Below are 18,533 nucleotides of genomic sequence, written 5' to 3' on the forward strand. Positions count from 1 at the left end.
TAAGAACATCTTTCAGCATCTCCTTTTAAGTCTGTATGTTTTAGTTATCCTCAAAATGACCATATGAAGCTGAATGTATGTATGAAAGAGAAAAACTTTCAAAGCAGAGATTTGTAACTGCTTTTTTTTTTTAATGTGCCTATATGTTGCTTTATACACCCAACCATAAACAGTTAAATCAGAGTGATCCTCCCAACTTCAATTTAGTGTCTGAGAATTATCACTACATGACTGTAGTCAGGAGATATATAATATTTTGTACTGTTTCATTTATTTTTTATAAACATTTCTAATTTTGGAGGAAAAGGAAAATGAAGGTACTGAGTACAGACAACTACTTAGAAGTTGTGTTGTAGTAGTTTGGAAATGAGCAATAGTTGGAGAAAGGATAAGGTCAAAGACAGAGGATCTGAAAGATTGTGAAGAGATATTAAAACATGTTTGCCAAAGAAAATTTAAATAAATGAAATTCTTCTTGAAAGAACTAAAATATTTCAGTCCTCTGGTATTAGTTTCTAAAATGAAGTCTTGAATCATAACAAAATTATTTGCTTTCAAAATTAATTTTATAATATTTAAATATTCTATTATAGGAATTTTCATGTTTTGATTGTAAAGCACTAGAAACTATGTCATGAAACTACTGTTATAAGTCTAGATTTTCCAATGAAACATTTTAAGATAATAGAATTTAATATTCATGATGAAGAATTTAGGTTCAACATATTCAAGAGCTTACTTGCCACTATTAAAATTTTTTAATATCTAATATGCTTTCATATTTTCCTAAGTTTGCTTTGTAATATAAGTTTAAAATATGGTAATGTATAACATACAGAATAGAATGAAAATAGAAATAAAACAAAAAAATCAAAAGGCTTATAGCATTCTATGACATTAATTTACTGTTTTTAATGAAATAGAATTATGGTACTGTTCATATATCTAATACATGTTACTTTTCAAATTTATTAGCATATTTCATAAAGGTAAAAACAGCACATAATTATTTTATTAGAAAAACTGGTCTTTAAATAGTTTAAGTATATTACTATAAAATATTGCAAAACTGCTATAAAACTGTGCTAATTGCTTTAGGACAATAGCAGTGTTAAAGCTGGATAAAATAAAATACTTCCATAAATTATAACAAGTGAATCAGCAACTTTTTATCGTAAAATTAATTTGGAAATGCTGAATTCTTTCCAGCCCATAATGAAGAAATTGCCTAAGAGACATTTTGGAGATTTGCTCATTTTCAGTCTATTTAAGTTTATAGCAGTGATAATGATACCATAGTGGTTTTTAAAATAATGTGAATTTTTCAGATATGAAGGTTTATGCACACAAGAATGTTATTTTCTTCTAGATCCTCAGTGAAATGGCCAGTGAAATCTTTAAAATATGAGAACATAAGCCTCTGACAGCACTGACATCACAACACCCCTCCTACTTTCTAGGAATAGCAAGAGTATTTGCCGAGACCCAGCCGACCAGGTTAATTCCCTTGCTATGGGTTTTAACAGTACCTTGGGGGCTTTTCCCATCCCTTCCATCCCATTTGTCTACATTCTCTGATAGACTCTAAGCAAGAATCACAAGGACAGGGTTATATCCGGCCACGGATGCCACGGTACTCAGCAACAATTACTGGGCCTTACCCTTATAAAATGCTCAGTACATATTTGTTAAATGAAGGCAAGATGAAAAGCTAAAAAGGGATATACCAATATGCTAACAGTGGTAACCTCTGAAAGGTAGGTTATGAGTTTTGTTTATCCATTTTTCTGCATTTTCTGGATGATCTTAGTGAACATACATTACTTGTATAATAGAGCAAGATAATAATACATTTTAAAAATGCAGCTATTAAAGTAATCTGCCACGAAATTCCTTACTAAACACACCATAGGTAAGCAGCAATATGAATGTATATTTATAGAGGATAATATGTGAAGTATTACATCATTAACATAAGAACTATTTCACTTTTTTTTTTTTTTTTGCATTCTAGTGTTTTTTTTGGTGATTTTGTATAGTGAACATGTGACTACAACAAAATCTTACTATTTTTACCTCCATCAAACATAAGAGGACCTTCTTTAAGCTAGGTTTGTGATAGTGATAGGTTAAATTTGTCATATTATTTTTAATAAAATACTGTACCCTTTATTATATGGAAGATACATTTTCAAGAAGGAAAATGCTGATATTATCTTGGTTATAAGCTTGCTGCTAAAATGATTTAGTTTTCTCTTCCATACAGTATCAGTGTAAGGTTTTTCTTTTCAAGCAATGAATTATAGTGGATACTTCAAACCTATTTTATGTGTATCTCTTAGTTCAGAAAAATGAGAAAACATATTCTATATAAACAGAACACAAGATGGAGATAAAAAATGATCCATTATAGAGCAGTGAATAATTGCAATGTCTATCACTATAAGAATGGAAAAGGGCATCAAGTATTTCTACCAGCTTTAAATTTGAGGATACCTAAGGTTACTAAGAAAATGTAAATTTTGCAATTTCATGTGTTTGGGATATGCATTTATGGCTCATGAATTTACAATGATAATAAATTTAACACTGTTGTCTATAGCACACTTTGTCAAAATACAATAAAACTATTGGCTTTGATTGAAAAGCATCTGTAAACAAACAAACAAGTCTAAAAAATCCTAACGTGTAAAAATAAAAATAACCAGTGAAGTTTTTTAAGTAAATTCTTACTTTTACTTTGCCATTTCTGATATCTAGATATTTAAAAGGTAGCCACCGAAATTTTTGTAGGCAAAAATTCTCACAGTCTGATAATTTGAGGAAAACATGCTAGTATTTTTTTTTTTTCATGAAGCAGTATTTTTAAATTTTGGGAGACTACATGGTAACGAGAAGGAAGTATCAATTAGGAACAGCAGTATCACTAACAAAGTGGTAAGTATAAAAACTTATAGGAACAATTTCAAATGAGGTTAAAAAATGAAACACAAAAATACCTATTATCAGAGACTCACATACTACACTGATGCAAAATGAAGCTGCTGATTTCAAGGAATAAAATTTGTACACAGATTAAACTTCTCTGTAGGAACCATATATCAAATCATGCTCTTAATGAAACTCAGACTACTATATACCACAATGCAAGAAAAAATTTTAAATAACTTATTTTACATCAAAATGGTAAGAAAATATTGTTTTGTCTATATATGCCAAACAATAAGCCGAATTAGATAATCACAGAAGTTATACAATATTTGGGAAATGTGTAGGCACTGTAAGAGATTTAACCACAAACATCCATAAAGGAACACTGATCATCAGTACTATACAGGGCAAAGACTGATGGACTTAGAAAGTCAAAGTCCTTAGCTGGGCCCTGCTAATCATATGGGTCTTTGACAATTCATTCACAAATCTTCTGGAACCCCAGATTTCTTAAATACAGAGATAACCTTGAAGGAGATGAGGTCTAAGAGCATTTGACCAGTTGACTGCAAAGCCAATTCTAGATTTAAATTCAAAGATTCCAACTATTTTAAATGAATGAGAAGTATATTATTATGAATAGAACTCAAGGTGAAGCTGGTATTTTCTTCAAATAACCTTGGGGAACCAATTCTCTTCCTGGGTAAATGCTTTTTAATTCTAACCAACTGAATTTTTAAGGCAGACATTACTTATTGAGGACTTTACTTATCCTGAGCACATTTGCAGTACCTATTGACCTGTTATTAGCAATAATTTAATAGCATGTGAAAAATAACACTAATACCTTGAATTAAAACTTGAGATGCCTAGAAAATACAATATTCATATAACCCTTTGTTGAAAAAATTATGAAATAGTACTGTGCTATAATTCCGTTATTAACCCAGAAAAAAAGAGTCTATACCCAGATTTATACATGATACTATTTTTCTCAAGGAATCTTTCTAACAATTATGTAAAGAACTACTGTAAGTTTTTAGGCATTCCTACCTTTGAGTTATGAAAAATCAAACACAGATGCAACAAAATAGCTTAGCTTTGCTCACAAATAGGATAAACAAAAGATTATTGTAATAGTACATCATATCCTATAGAAAATTTTACTCAACTCTCATCAATTCTAGAAACATTTACTATTATCTTTTGTATACCTACTATAACTTTTGGTATGTAATAATAATCACAATGATACATATTACCATTTATGGAGGATTTAACGGGCCAGGAATTGTGCTAGGCATTCTATATATGCTATTCTTTGATCCTCAGAACATGCCTATTAAGTAAGTTTACTGATGATGACATTGAAACTCAGAAGGGTTAAGGAATTTGCCCAGAGTGCCACAACTACTCAGTGGAGGAGTAGATATTCAAATCCAGGTCTGACTGACCATAAACCTGACACTCCTCAGGCATGTTTCACTTAATTTCAATTTTGTAGAAATAGACATTTATTACCTCACAGATAATAAATATAACAGAAAACATACCGGCTTCCTGACAGTTTCATGACAAGACTGACCATACATCAAAGATGTTTCCCAGGAATTAAACATTTCTCAATGTTGGTAAATAGTTGAAAACAATTTCAGATAATGCCAAACTTTGCAACCTACTGCCATTCTACTGGCATAAAGCCTATCATTTAATCATAAGGTATAGAAATTTCAATCCTATGATATAAAGCTCTTTTAAATCCTAACATTTAAACCTTTTTGCTTGAACTTCTAGTTTCTTTAAATATTTCTACATAAGATATTCTTGTAGTTTGTGTATCATATGGTGAGAAAAAAATTATAAATCCATAGGTAATCAATGCTGAGCAATGAGAGATCACAACATGAAAGCTTAAAAAAACTGTCTACAAAATTTGGAATGTAAGCAAAATATTATTTCCTCCTAAGTTTTATTTGCTTCATTTATCTGTATTCATATGCCTAGACACATAGCAAAAATATACTGACCTATATATCAGTCTGGATGTACTAGAACAGCAAGTATGTTCTAGTCTAAACAAAATGTGGGTTTAGTGACTTCTGAAAAATTTGGTTTTAATAGTAAAATTTAAGAGAAAAAAATAAGGGTATATCACACATACTAAGGACAGGAAGGTAAGTTTTTTTGTTTTAGTGTTCAGTGTGTATGTGTATACACAGGGTGTGGGTACAAAGGGTCTTGGAAATGGCTCTGTAGGGGATCAGTGTGTAGGGATACATGTAGAATATGTAGGAACATCGGTAGGGATGTAACAGGGGTATAAAAAGATTGGTGTACAGAGGTATGTGTAGAATCAGTACAAAAATGTGTTTAGGGACATACATAGCGATCTGTGTAGAATGGTATGTAGAAATGGGTAGAGAATTGTGGGTCTTCAAATAACTGGCCTCAGGGGCCAGGTCACCCCCATACCCAGACAGGAATCCAGACATCAATGCCATTATTATATGAACTTGCTGATCATAATGATGCATTAGTACATTATTTTTAATAGTACGTACTTTGTATTCTATGGAAAATTTTACTCTCATTTCTAGAAACATTTACTATACCTTTGTATACCTAGTGTAACTTTTGGTATCTTTTAAGGTACCTTAATTACCTTTTGTAATTTTTCATTTTTTTGTAATTTCATTTCTTTCAGAAACAAAGCTAAATGCTTGGTATGTTCCATACATTTGCCTTTTAACATTTTAAATTACTTACACTTCAGGGTTAATGTAAAATATATACATTCTTCATTTAAATATCTTTTATTAAAGATATTTAAGATTAAAAATCTTTTAAGTTTGATATCAAACTAAAGGCTGATGATTTCTATTTGTCTTTATCTATTTATTTGAAAGAGAGAAACAGAGAGAGAGCGCATGCACACTCGAGCTGGAGGAAGAAGGAAAGAGAATCTGAAGCAGACTCTGCACTGAGCCCACCACCGGGCTTGATGTCAGCTCAAGATGATGACCTGAGCTGAAACCAAGAGCCGGCTGCTCAACCTACTGAACCACCCAGGCACTCTTCTATTTGTCTTTAATTTCCTCTCAATATGAAGTTCATGAGACTGTGACAATTAGTTAACTTGATTATGCTCTCTTACCTGGGTCAATAGGTAAAACTTAAATGGAGAACAGAACTTCTAAAATGAATATTCCTATATGCAAATGGTACTAAGTCATGTATTAAATATCCTCCAAATGTTAGAAAAAATGAGTATCCATTGAAATAAACACAATGATTCTAAAAGGTTAAATACAGATAAATGCCTTATATTTGATAACAGAAACAACAGATTTAAACATTTTCTCTTAATAGGTCACTTATTTTAAAATTTAATAAATCAGTTCTATGCTAGGGACAAATTTTGCTTTAAATTATTTTGAAACCAACTCCTTTCTATTGTTAATTGCAGTGCAACTGGAAGAACATATATAAAAAGCTGTTCGCTGGTAAAACAAATTTTTTTTCTTATATAAATGTTGTATATACGAAAACAATTTTTTTTGCACACAATCCTACTCCCTGAAACTTCTGTAATAAGAATATCTCCAAGGCCTTTGTTTTTATTAGATTTTTAAAACATACTGGGGAAAAAATAAAATATTCGCTCTAAAAACACCATCTTCCCAAAGCTATAAAAACAAGAAAAACAGAACAACCATATGTTTGCATTTGGTTACATTACTTGGGTTCCAAAATCACTTGTTACAATGGCTTCAAATTCACTTAAAAGGGAGTGCAATTTTTTTTTTTTAAAGATTTTATTTATTTATTTGAGAGAGAGAATGAGAGACAGAGAGCACGAGAGGGAAGAGGGTCAGAGGGAAAAGCAGACCCCCCACTGAGCAGGGAGCCCGATGTGGGACTCGATCCCAGGACTCCAGGATCATGACCTGAGCCGAAGGCAGTCGCTTAACCAACTGAGCCACCCAGGCGCCCCAAAGGGAGTGCAATTTTTAAAAGTCAAATTTTTATATTATATGGTTCAAGTCCAGAAGTTCAAATTTTAGTGACTGTGAACTAAATGAGAATGGAGCTGAATAAAAAAAAAAAAAAAAAGTCTTCAGGCCATAAACATAAGAAAACAATAAAAAAATATACTACTCTCAGTCTTCGAGTGCTTGTCTCTCAATCTTTTTTCTCAAGATAGTTGATGGAAATACAGATGTGAGATAAATTTTAGCAATTAAACTACTCTTACAGTATTGAGTGTAATATATAGTTTATATGGTAAAACATTTGTTATTGTCATACTTCATTCTGCCAAATATTTGCTTGCTTGGCTCCATAAAACAATGGTTTCTATATTTTCTACAATATCAAATACCTGGTACTGTTAGTTTTTTTTTTTTTTAAAGAAAGATTTATTTATTTAAGTAATCTCTACACCCAACATGGGGCTTGAACTCAACACCAAGATCAAGAGTTGTATGCTCTACTGACTGAGCCAGCCAGGCACTCCTACTTAAACTTCTAAAGCACTAATAAGTCCTTAGTTCCTCAGTTTACATGCCTATCTTCCCAATGAGATAGAATTACCTAGAGGAAGAATTCTGTCTTGCTCCCATTTTTAAGTAATCAAGACAAAATGTCTTACTAGTTTTTTAATCTTCATAGCACAGTAATGGCCAGCACAAAGGCATTAATGTTTGTAAATGACAGTCATAAATCATACCCTAGAATTATATAAAAGAATAATATGCATACAAACTAGAAGGATTATAGTAAATACAAAGGTCAGATCATTTGAAAGACTTCAAACAATAACACATAAAAAATGTTAAAAAGGAATCCTATCCTACTGAAATTTATAGATTTATTAAGACTGATGTTTCAATCTCTAAGTAGATATTTACGATTCTGTCTCCAACAATCACAAAATGATCTAGTGCTGTATGGATATTTGTGGATTACTAGAATTTATGGATTATCATCTCAAATGAAATTTCAAATAAAACTGATTATGATAACTGATGTCACAAGTGAATCTACTTTTTCTTAATTTATTATACCCATTGTGTGCAGGGCACGAAACTGGCTTTGCATAAAAATAATTTGAATAATTACTATGTAATATTAAGGGAAAGAGCAGGATAACAGTTGTTTATGCTAGTGTTTCTCAACTGTTTTATTAGTATCCCGCAGAGTCTTTTTAGAATTTTTTTCCTAACTGCCTCCCCATGAAATTTTAATGCCACAGATACACTGTATATCTGTTTATGTGCTGTATGTATAGCTAGCTGTACTTTATATAATAAAAGGAGTTAAGCTTTATGCTTAAAAAGAGCTTAACTTTTTGATACAAGGTTATGAATGATTAAATATAAATTTTTATCATTTTGTAATTTAACAGAAGTTAAAAATTAGAAGTTATTAACATGTAACTTAACTGTGTAACTATAACTGCTGAGTAATTTATTTATATAAATTGTATGCCAAAAAAATCCTATTAAAAAATGGGCAGAGGACCTGAATAGACATTTTTCCAAAGACTTACAGATAGCCAACAGACTCATGAAAAGATGCTCAACATCACTGATCCCATCGAAATCAAAACCATAATGAGATATCACTTTACACCTGTCAGAATGGCTAAAATAAAAAAGACAAGTGTTGACAAATACATGGAGAAAAAGGAACTCTCACGCATTGTTGGTGGGAATGTAACTGGTACAGCCACTACGGAAAACAGTAAGGAGGTTCCTCAAAAAACTAAAAATAGACTTTTTTTAATTTACCCAAAGGAAAAAAACAAAAAACACTGATTCAAAAAGATATATGTACCCCTGTGTTTACTGCCTCACTGTTTACAATAGTGAAAATATGGAAGCAACCTAGGTGTCCATCAATAGATGAATGGATAAAGAAGATGTGATATACACACACAATGGAATAATATTAGCAACAGAAAAGTATGAGATCTTGTCATTTGTGACAACATGGATAGACCTAGAGAATACTATGCTAAGTGAAACAAGTCAGACCTAGAAAGACAAATACCATAAATTTCACTTATATGTGGAATTTTAAAAAATACAAATGCATAAACAAATAATAAGCAGAACTAGACCTATAAATACAGAGAATAAACTGATGGTTGCCAGATGGGAGGGGAGTGGGATAATGGGCAAAATGGATGAAGGGGAGTGGGAGATAACAGGCTCTCAGTTATGGAATGAAGAAGTCCCAGGGACAGAAGGCACAGCACAGGGAACAGTCGATGGCACCGCAACAGCACTGTATGGTGACAGATGCAGCGACACTTGTGATGAGCAAAACATCCTGCATACTCCTGTCAAATCATGATGCTGTACACCTGAAACTAACGTAACACTGTCAACTATACTTTAAAAATTTATAAAACATTACAAGATTTAAAAATTAAAATGTCGTTACATATAAACATGTAAGAATGTAAAATTCTTTTACATGTAACAATGTAAAATCGTCTTAAGTCACTCAAACTATTATATTTCCAGCAAAACTAACCAAAAAAATTAAGTAGGTCTTAAAATTTTAGTGAACTTTAGGTTTCACTTGATAAGAGAATATAACTAGAATATATGAATGAAATAATCATTCATATATTGTATGTTCTCATTTCAGCAACTGATATAATGACGGATTAAATAATTTTTGTAATATTAAATAATCTATTTTTATTCATTCTCAAAGCCTGTTATACACAAAAGCACTGAAGATCAAGCATAAACAACATCCACAAGACAGCCAATAGCAGCCAACAGGCACGTGTAGCCACCTTGTGTGAAATAACTTCAAGATCAAGCAATTGATGGAATGTCATGTGATCATAACCATCTGTTTCATTGTTCTGTATTACTGATCATTATACATTTTGTATATTTTTTCATGAATCTTAATGACAGTACTACTTGTGTGATACCCAAGAAAAACTGAAAGAAATTAAATACTAAGAGTAAGATTTTATCAGAAAAGGTTGAAGAGTGGAGGGTCACAAACCCTCTTTTGTTCTTACTCCTGTGAGAACCAATTTTTGCCCCCTTGGAGCAACACTGCCCCTACTGAGAATGCATGCATATGTCATATTATGTTAAGATTTTTAAAAATACACATAGAAAAAATAACAAAATGCGAGCAATGGTTATTCCCTGAATGATTTTTATTTTCATCTTTCTATATTATTCTATAATAAGCATGTACTGCTTTATAATTTTCAAGAGTAATTAAAATAATTATGGCCATGTTTATTATGGTCAGAATTAGATTAACCATAATCTTTTTGTCTTAATACCTTACAAGTTATCTAGACAAGCTTTACTGAAGAAACTACAGAATATGAGAGTACAATCTCATATATCTAAACCTATGTTTATATACATTTACTGACATTTTTAGCTTAGATAGCCAAAACATTTGCAATGTACAAGTGTGATACATATGGTTAAGGATGGTAAATGCTCTTCTCAAAGTTTCATCATTTTGGGGCACCTGGGTGGCTCAGTCAGTTACGGGTCTGCCTTCAGCTCAGGTCATGATCCCAGGGTCCTGGGATGGAGCCCCGAGTCAGGCTCCCTGCTCAGCAGGAAGTCTGCTTCTCCCTCTCCGTCTGCCCCTCCCCCGTTCATGCTCTCTTTCTCTTGCTCTCTCTCGCTAATAAATCTTAAAAAAATTCTTTTCATCATTTTCTAGGATCTATAATAATAGCATATGACAAAAGACATGCTCATCCTCCATGTTTTTTTTTTTTTTAAGGGTAAAAGTTATTACCATGCAAAGGATTTAAATACAAAAAAGAAAAATGTAATCCATTTTTACTCATGAATGCTGACATGAAATTTCTGAAAATCTGGCCTCATTCATAGTACAAAATACTTTACTATGGTAGTTATATTATTTGTGGGTCAAAAAATGTTCAAATAAAGAGAGAAAAACAGCCCACAAAGGCCAAAAGCCTATGGATTTTTTTTGAGCCCAAATAAAACTGAAGAGTTCTAATTCCGTTCAGCTTGCATCTTGAAAAAGATCAAATGCTGACAGAACTAGTTAGCAGCAGCACTGTCACCACGGCCTACAGTACATTTGTCCTTGTGGCAGTTACAGCCTCTGCAACTGTACCCAGCCTCTCACTGACCTTAATATAGACGTGATGAGAAATGAAGGACCTTAAAATACAAGAAATGCAAAGAGAACTGATTTTACGAAGACAGGACAAGAAGTTAGGTCTGAAATGAGATGATGAAAAATTTAAACTGTTGTCAACAATGCTACTTATGTGAGGCAAAGCTTACCAATTATTATTTCTACCATTCTGCTCCCACCTAGGTTTTTTAATACCAGTTGACTTTAACAAAACAAGTGTGAATGTATCATAAGTTAATTCTTTATTAGTTTTCATGTATCATCCATTACCTTGGTCGGCTGGCTAAAAATTATGCAAGCTATAAATTAGCTTTAAACAAGCTCTGAATCAGGTTAGAACTCGTTTTCGAATTAAAGAGCCTTCAGTATATTACAAGTTGCTGTCATTTTATTACCTCAATCAATTCTGTGTGGCCTGAGGTGGAAGAAAATGAATGCTGTCTTCATTTGCAATGGGTTTATCTCTTACAGCAGGCTCTGGAAACACAACCACAGCAATGAATTGAAAGCTAAAGTTACATTTAACATCACCAATGCAGGAAACTGTGCTCCTTAACAAAGTTGGACTTGAAATGGAAAAAAAGACATTTCTTTACCGTGAAAAATGTACAAAAATATTAACACTTGCTTAAACTTAAATTTTTATGGAGTCTTTTAAAAATTATAGTTATAGCCAACATTCTATTAAAATAATTTTAGATGGTCCTCAAATGAAGAAAAAAATGAAAACAAGGCATGTGCTGTTCTCAGTGTTTTGGAAATAGACAGAAAATATATATATATTTCATCTTTATCTTAGTGAAAAATCATTTCATTTCTTTTTCTTGTGGACATGCAACTAAATGGAAGAGTGAATCAGGTACTGGTCAGGCTGACATTGTTATCAGACTCTAAAACACAGATAAAATAGCCCCCCAAAGCCCTGATGAGTAGGTATTATTATTGTCTCCATTTTAAAATGAGGAAATGAGGCAGAGAGATTAAGTCACTTACCCAAATTTATACACTTACCTAGACAATATGATTTTGAGTCTGTTCTTGAAGCAGACTATTTGACTAAAATTACAGGAACACTGAGAACATCTAAGAGACTAATTTCTCAGGAAACATTGTGCCAGAAGAAGTAATGAGGGACACTGATGACAGAATAAAATCAAGTTTACAGGCCTTAGAAGGGTATGCCAAGTGAGGAAAGAGGTGGGTTCTAGTGCCAGTACACAAAGAAATCAGGGTATGTATGTGCAAGTGTTCATATAATGCAAGAATTAGTCTTTTGACAAAGCTTACTTAAAAAGAATTTGTGTTTCTCTCCCTAATCATTCACTGTATATTGTTATACAGTTTGAGTTGACTTATGTTTTTGCAAAATTAGGTATATATATTTTAGCACTAAACTTATTTTTAATCACTGAACAGATTTAATGACAACATACGATAATTTCTGAAGTGCTCAGTGATAGATTAACAAATGACTGTAGGAGTACTAACTAGCACTAACCTGGTCATAACTCTGCCATTAACTAGCTGTGTAACCCTAATGTGAACCTGAGGTTAACAAATGTACCACATTAATGCAAGATGTTAATAATAGGGCAGGAATGAGGGGGCATATGGGAACTCTCTATACTTGCCACTGAGTTTTTCTGTAAAACCTAAAACTGCTCCGAAAAATATTTTATTTAAAACAACAAAAAAATTAAAAAACATATTAGTAACTGTTACATGACTTTTCAAACTATTATGCAGTTTCCTCCACAGAAATCGTACACACACCTTTTCTCTCCAAGGATTCCCCTATGCTGCTTCAAATACCAGAAAGGCCTTTGAAGTGTGGTAGCACATGGTAGCATTATATTTCCCTGGCTTCTTAAAGGTAGGTTTAACTATGTAATTTGTGGAAGGTAAACTGAAATGATATGTGTCAGCTTCCAAAAGCCGTTCTGCAATTTGCCATATTTCCTGCTACAGTGCCAAGGACCATATATGTTAAAATAAAACTATGATTAGCTTGGGTCCCCAAGTTACTATGATGTGCAAAGTAGCTCTGCCGATCTGTAATGACATGTTACTTGTATGAGAATTCAACTTGTGTTAATCCACTAAAAATTTGGGATTTGGGGGTGTATGTTGCATAACTTAGCCTATCCTCACTTATATTCTTATCAAATCCTACTTAGTTTTCGTAATTCCATTCAAATGATGTATTATCCACCAATTTCTTTTTGATTCTTGGAGCTGAAAGACTAATGTTCTTAGTCTCTAAATTCCCAGAGTAGCTTCTTTATACCTTCTAATGGCATTTAACACTTTAAATCTTGTATTATGATTATATGCATACATGTCTTATCTATCCTAATAGAACATTAAGTTTTGTTTTTTTTTTTAAGATTTTTTATTTATTTATTTGACAGAGAGGGAGAGACAACAAGAGAGGGAACACAAGCGGGGGGGTCGGTGGGAGAGGGAGAAGCAGCCTTCCTGCTGAGCAGGGAGCCCGATGCAGGGCTCGATCCCAGGACCCTGGGATCATGACCTGAGCCGAAGGCAGATGCTTAACTACTGAGCCACCCGGGCACCCCAGAATGTTAAGTTTTTTAAGGGCCAGATTCATGTCTGATTTTTTTTTTCAAAGATTTTATTTATTTGAGAGACAGCATGAGCGAGAGCGAGCGAGAGGGTGAGAATGAGCAAGAGAGAACAAGGCGCGGCGGGGGGTGGGGAGAAGGTCAGAGCGAAAGAGAGAAGCAGACTCCCAGGGAGCCTGACATGAGGCTCGATCCCAGGACCCTCAGATCACGATCTGAGCTTAAGGCAGATGGAGCCACCCAGGCAGCCCAATGTCTGATTATCTTAGTATATCTCAAGCACCTAGTACAGTGTGTAGCATATCTTTTGAATATGATACAGATTTTCATTCAATAAAATCAGGTTATTGTTGCAGACATATTGGTAGGGCCATCAAGAGAAAGAAAATACCAGTAATAAGTATTTCTTCTTAATTTACGTACAAAAAATATGAAATGGACATTTTCTTTCAGATTAGTTTTACCCTCTTAGACAACCCTGGTGTTCTTCATTCTGGAGGAAACAATTTCTTTTTAATTTAAAACTGTATCTCTATTCCAAAGAAATATACTACAAATAATCAACAGGTACTCATAAATGTTAACAGAAATTCTGAGGGAACTAGACAGGAATAGCAACCATTCCTAAGAAAAGGTATTATTTTAAATTTGCTGAACAGATATTTTATGTCTCTTACTCTAGGTCTTTTATGCATATCTGGGTCACGGCTGGCAGAAATTTATGTTTCAGACATCATTTGTTTTTTCAACAAATAGCCTTGGGCATCTAAGGCAAAAAGTAGACCCTGCACTACTTCTACTGCCATTCAGCAAAATAAAACTTTAAAAAATAATTTTAATAACTAATAGGAAATAAGCTAGCAGTGAAGAAATACTAGAAGCAATTTTAAATCTATCTTAGAAAAAATTATATATAACGCTGAGACTCCTTGTCTTCAAGAAAGTATGAAAGAAATACTCTCTGCCATACATGTTTGTAATCTAGCTGGTAAAAAGAACTTAGACATAAAAAGATGAGTAAGAATGCAAAGAAACATCTACTAAATGCCAAATGCACAGTCTAGCAAAGAAATGAAAAAGAAATTCAGTCTCATCCTAAAGATTATAGAGAAACTGGAACTTAGGCTGAACAATTAATTTAAAAAATACACTCATACTTATAAAAGAGAGAGCAGAGTGAAGCAGGAACGGAAGAGGGAGAGAAAGGGAGACAGAGCTATTTGGAGTATTAGTATGGAGGCAGATTACAGATGGCCTTGGAAGTCAGGGATAAAACCCTGATGTCTGTCCTACAGTATGGACAACAGAGAACTCCTTCCTGGAGTTTTTAACCTAGAAAGACATGTGAAAAATGGTCTTTCAAAAAGACTGATTTGGAAAAGATTGTAGAATGACTTAATGAGAATAGAAACCTAGATTCTGAAGAGAAAGGTGATTTGGGGAATAAAGAACAAAAGTAAACAACATTTTGTCTCCTTTGGAGACAGGAAATAAGAGACTAAGGTAGGGAAAGTAACAAAGTTTGAATTAGGAAAAGCATGAAGGACTATGTCAGGTTGAGAGGAGATACGATGGGGATATGGGCCAGAGTTATCTTGAAAAAATGAGGGTGCTGGACATAAAACTGAGACTTGATATATGTGGCAAAGATCTGATATAGCTGCTATAAGATATTTGATAAGGAGCTCACATGTGAACCTAAGTTCATAAATTTCTCCAGTTATTTCTGGCCAGAAAAAAAACAAAAAACAGTTACGATGAAACAGTACAATGGATCCAGAGAAAGCTGGGGAATTAGAAGGCTCTAATTTTTTTTTTTTTTTTAAAGATTTTATTTATTTGACAGAGAGACACAGCGAGAGAGGGAACACAAGCAGGGGGAGTGGGAGAGGGAGAAGCAGGCTTCCCGCTGAGCAGGGAGCCCGATGCGGGGCTCGATCCCAGGGCCCTGGGATCATGACCTGAGCAGAAGGCAGACACTTAGCCGATTGAGCACCCAGGCGCCCCGGCTCTAATGTTTTTTTTGAAAGTGTAATATTAAATGCCCAAAAAATAGTTTAGTAAGGGGAGAGGAATAAAATCAGAAGGAAGATGAGGGCCTAGGGGTCTTGAAGAGTTGAGGAACTAGAAGAATGTATTTGAAGAAGTAGAAAAACTAAGAAAAAGATCATGATTTGAGTCATGGTGACAGGGTATTTGACATACATTAAAGGATTCATGGGATGGGTGAAATTTTCTCTATCATAAACAGTTTGAAATTTCATTTTTGTAAAGATATGCACTGATAAAATATTTCAAAAAATATTTACGTCCAAGTCTCACACATATAAAAATTGGTCTGGCAACTCATCAAAGAAGCCTGAAGACAGCATAGGTGAGACAAGAGAGCAAGGATTTCTTTAGAAGAGGCAGTTTAAAGGGAGTCCCTATATGAGAGGGATTTTCTGAAAGGTACTCAGAGAGTTGCCCCTAGGAGTCTGAGGGTCACAGAGACGGAATGGTGACGCACGTCTGTCTAGCCGTAGTGCCAGAGTAGCGGAGAAAAAAGATCAGGGCCACACGCAGAATGACTGCTTGCCTGAGCCTGCAGGGCAGGGGTGTGTGTATATGCGCTTATCCTAGGAATAATAATGAGATGTGAAAGAGAGCAAGATTCTGGTTATCTAGGAAGGGATTTAGCCAGAGGACAGCCTAGTGGGAATGAGGTGACACCAAGCAAAGAGGAAACAAAAAGAACTTAAGTTCTAAAAATGAGTTGTAAGTAAGGAGAAGGCATCCATCTCTCACTCACATCAAAGGAACTGCAGGTAGACAAGCCAAAACAATGAGAGATCACCAAAAACCCACAAAAGAAAGCAGGGAAAAGCATCAAAGTCCAGTATGGCCCCCATCAAACTATAGCTTTTCCAGTTTGAAGCAGACCTCAGCTGGGGAGAGGAGAAGCTTTGAACTTGTTGAGAGAATGAAGCCTTGACATTAAACTAGACTGGATTTTTTATATTAAAAAAAAAAAGACTATTAATACCTTAAGGAGACTGGAAAAGCCATGAGGTATGTCCTAGAGTCACTAGAGAAAAGAAGATCCAACACAGCTTGTTTAAAGGCCCTAGGAAGAAAGAATTAAGTTGCTTTCTGTTTGTGTCTTGTCTTAAATTTTTTAAAAGCTTTTTATTTATTTATTTATTTGTCAGAGACCGAGAGAGAGCACAAGCAGGGAAAGCGGCAGGCAGAGGGAGAAACAGGCTCCTGCTGAGCAAGGAGCCGGATGCGGGGCTCGATCCTAGGACCCTGGGATCATGACCTGAGCCGACAGCAGCTGCCAAACTGACTGAGCCACCCAGGTGTCCCTGTTTGTACCTTGTCTTAAATTCAAGAACAAAATTTATTTATGTCTGAATAAAAATGAAAGACTAGTATTTTAAAAATAGGAATCTGGATAGTCTTTAAAGCATTTAATATGGAGAACAGGTAAGACCACTTCTATTGTCTTATATACTCTTCACTTAAAATTAATTTGAAGAGTTTTTATTTAAAGGTGTCAATTGCAGACTGTAGGATTTTTTTTTTTTCCAAATTGCTATGGTGAGTAAAAAAATAATAATATTAATTTAAAAAGCAACTAACTAGGGGCGCCTGGGTGGCTCAGTCGTTAAGTGTCTGCCTTCAGCTCAGGTCATGATCCCAGGGTGCTGGGATCGAGCCCCGCATCGGGCTCCCTGCTCTGCGGGAAGCCTGCTTCTCCCTCTCCCACTCTCCCTGCTTGTGTTCCCTCTCTTGCTGTGTCTCTCTCTGTCAAATAAATAAATAAAATCTTAAAAAAAAAAATAAAAGCAACTAACTATATTTGACCCTATTAGAGAGGTTCCTATCCTAGGGAAGGTTTTTACTGATAAAAGACCACAAATACATAGAGTATTCATTACACCTTAGGGGAAAAATGAGGATGGAAGAAAGAGTAGAGGAGAAAAAACTGGGGCATTTTGGAACAGCTAAATCATAAAGAAAGTTTATCTCACTGCAAAAATTAGATTCATGAGTAGTAGACTTGGGAGCACTCAAAAAAAAAAAAAAATGGGGAGTAAGATGGTCCTTAATATAGTCATTATGCTGCAAACAGGTTAAAGCTTCCACATTGTCATTAAATGTCACAGGGAAAAGACAGACAAAAGACAGTGTCTAAATTATACAGCACTTCACCTTCTTGTAAAAGAGGAGAATGTTTTCTGAAAATATCTATTTCATTCACAATCGTAAAATGACTTGAAGGAAAAATTAATAAGTGATAAGTAAATTTAATGACTGGATACTAGAATACATTTTAAACTGAATTATTAAGTAATGACTTTTGTTGTTTTGTGGGATATATGTTGAAACTGCTGCATTAAAATAAGGAAATAATGCTGAAATACCTTATATTCATGACTTGCTTTAAGCTATCTATCTGTGCTTTGGAAACTGATTCACAAATATCTGGTAATGTAAATCTAGAAATCGGATCTAGAAACAGAATTTACACAATACTATATATAATGTAATGTCTTTGAAAGTTGAGAAAATAGTGTAGTCCCTCAGGAACACAAAAGTGAACTGATAAAAATGCACTGATGCAGCCTGAACTTTTCAAAGTGATTCTTAAAAATTGTAACCTCTATATGCATACTTTAAAGATTTCAAGCCAGCGAACCAGATAATCATTTGTAGCCATTATTGAAGGTACATTTAACAAAAAACCAACTTAACTTCAATGAAGATATAACACTACAACATAAACCTTTAAGAAACCTTCAGAGAAAACATTAAAATAAATTGCATCTTAGGTGACCAGAGTTTAAATTTAGCATA

At 33.9% G+C, this 18,533-nt stretch overlaps 1 protein-coding gene across 4 annotated transcripts in view; it reads right to left on the bottom strand.

Moving 5' to 3' along the window:
* Positions 1-18,533, bottom strand: part of PHF14 (PHD finger protein 14) — a 235,529-nt gene that overhangs the window by 39,063 nt on the left and 177,933 nt on the right. For 2 of the 4 annotated variants that reach the window (XM_032402039.1, XM_032402040.1), the window contains one exon: positions 10,595-11,583. The exons of the other annotated variants lie outside the window; for them this stretch is intronic. In XM_032402039.1, the coding sequence (XP_032257930.1) occupies positions 11,572-11,583 (12 nt within the window). In that variant the 3' untranslated portion in view covers positions 10,595-11,571. Of the gene's footprint in view, positions 1-10,594; positions 11,584-18,533 lie in introns of those variants that run through there. 4 annotated transcript variants of the gene reach the window in all.

Source organism: Phoca vitulina, unplaced genomic scaffold (genome assembly GCF_004348235.1).
Source record: "Phoca vitulina isolate PV1807 unplaced genomic scaffold, GSC_HSeal_1.0 scaffold4, whole genome shotgun sequence".
NCBI lineage: Eukaryota > Metazoa > Chordata > Mammalia > Carnivora > Phocidae > Phoca > Phoca vitulina.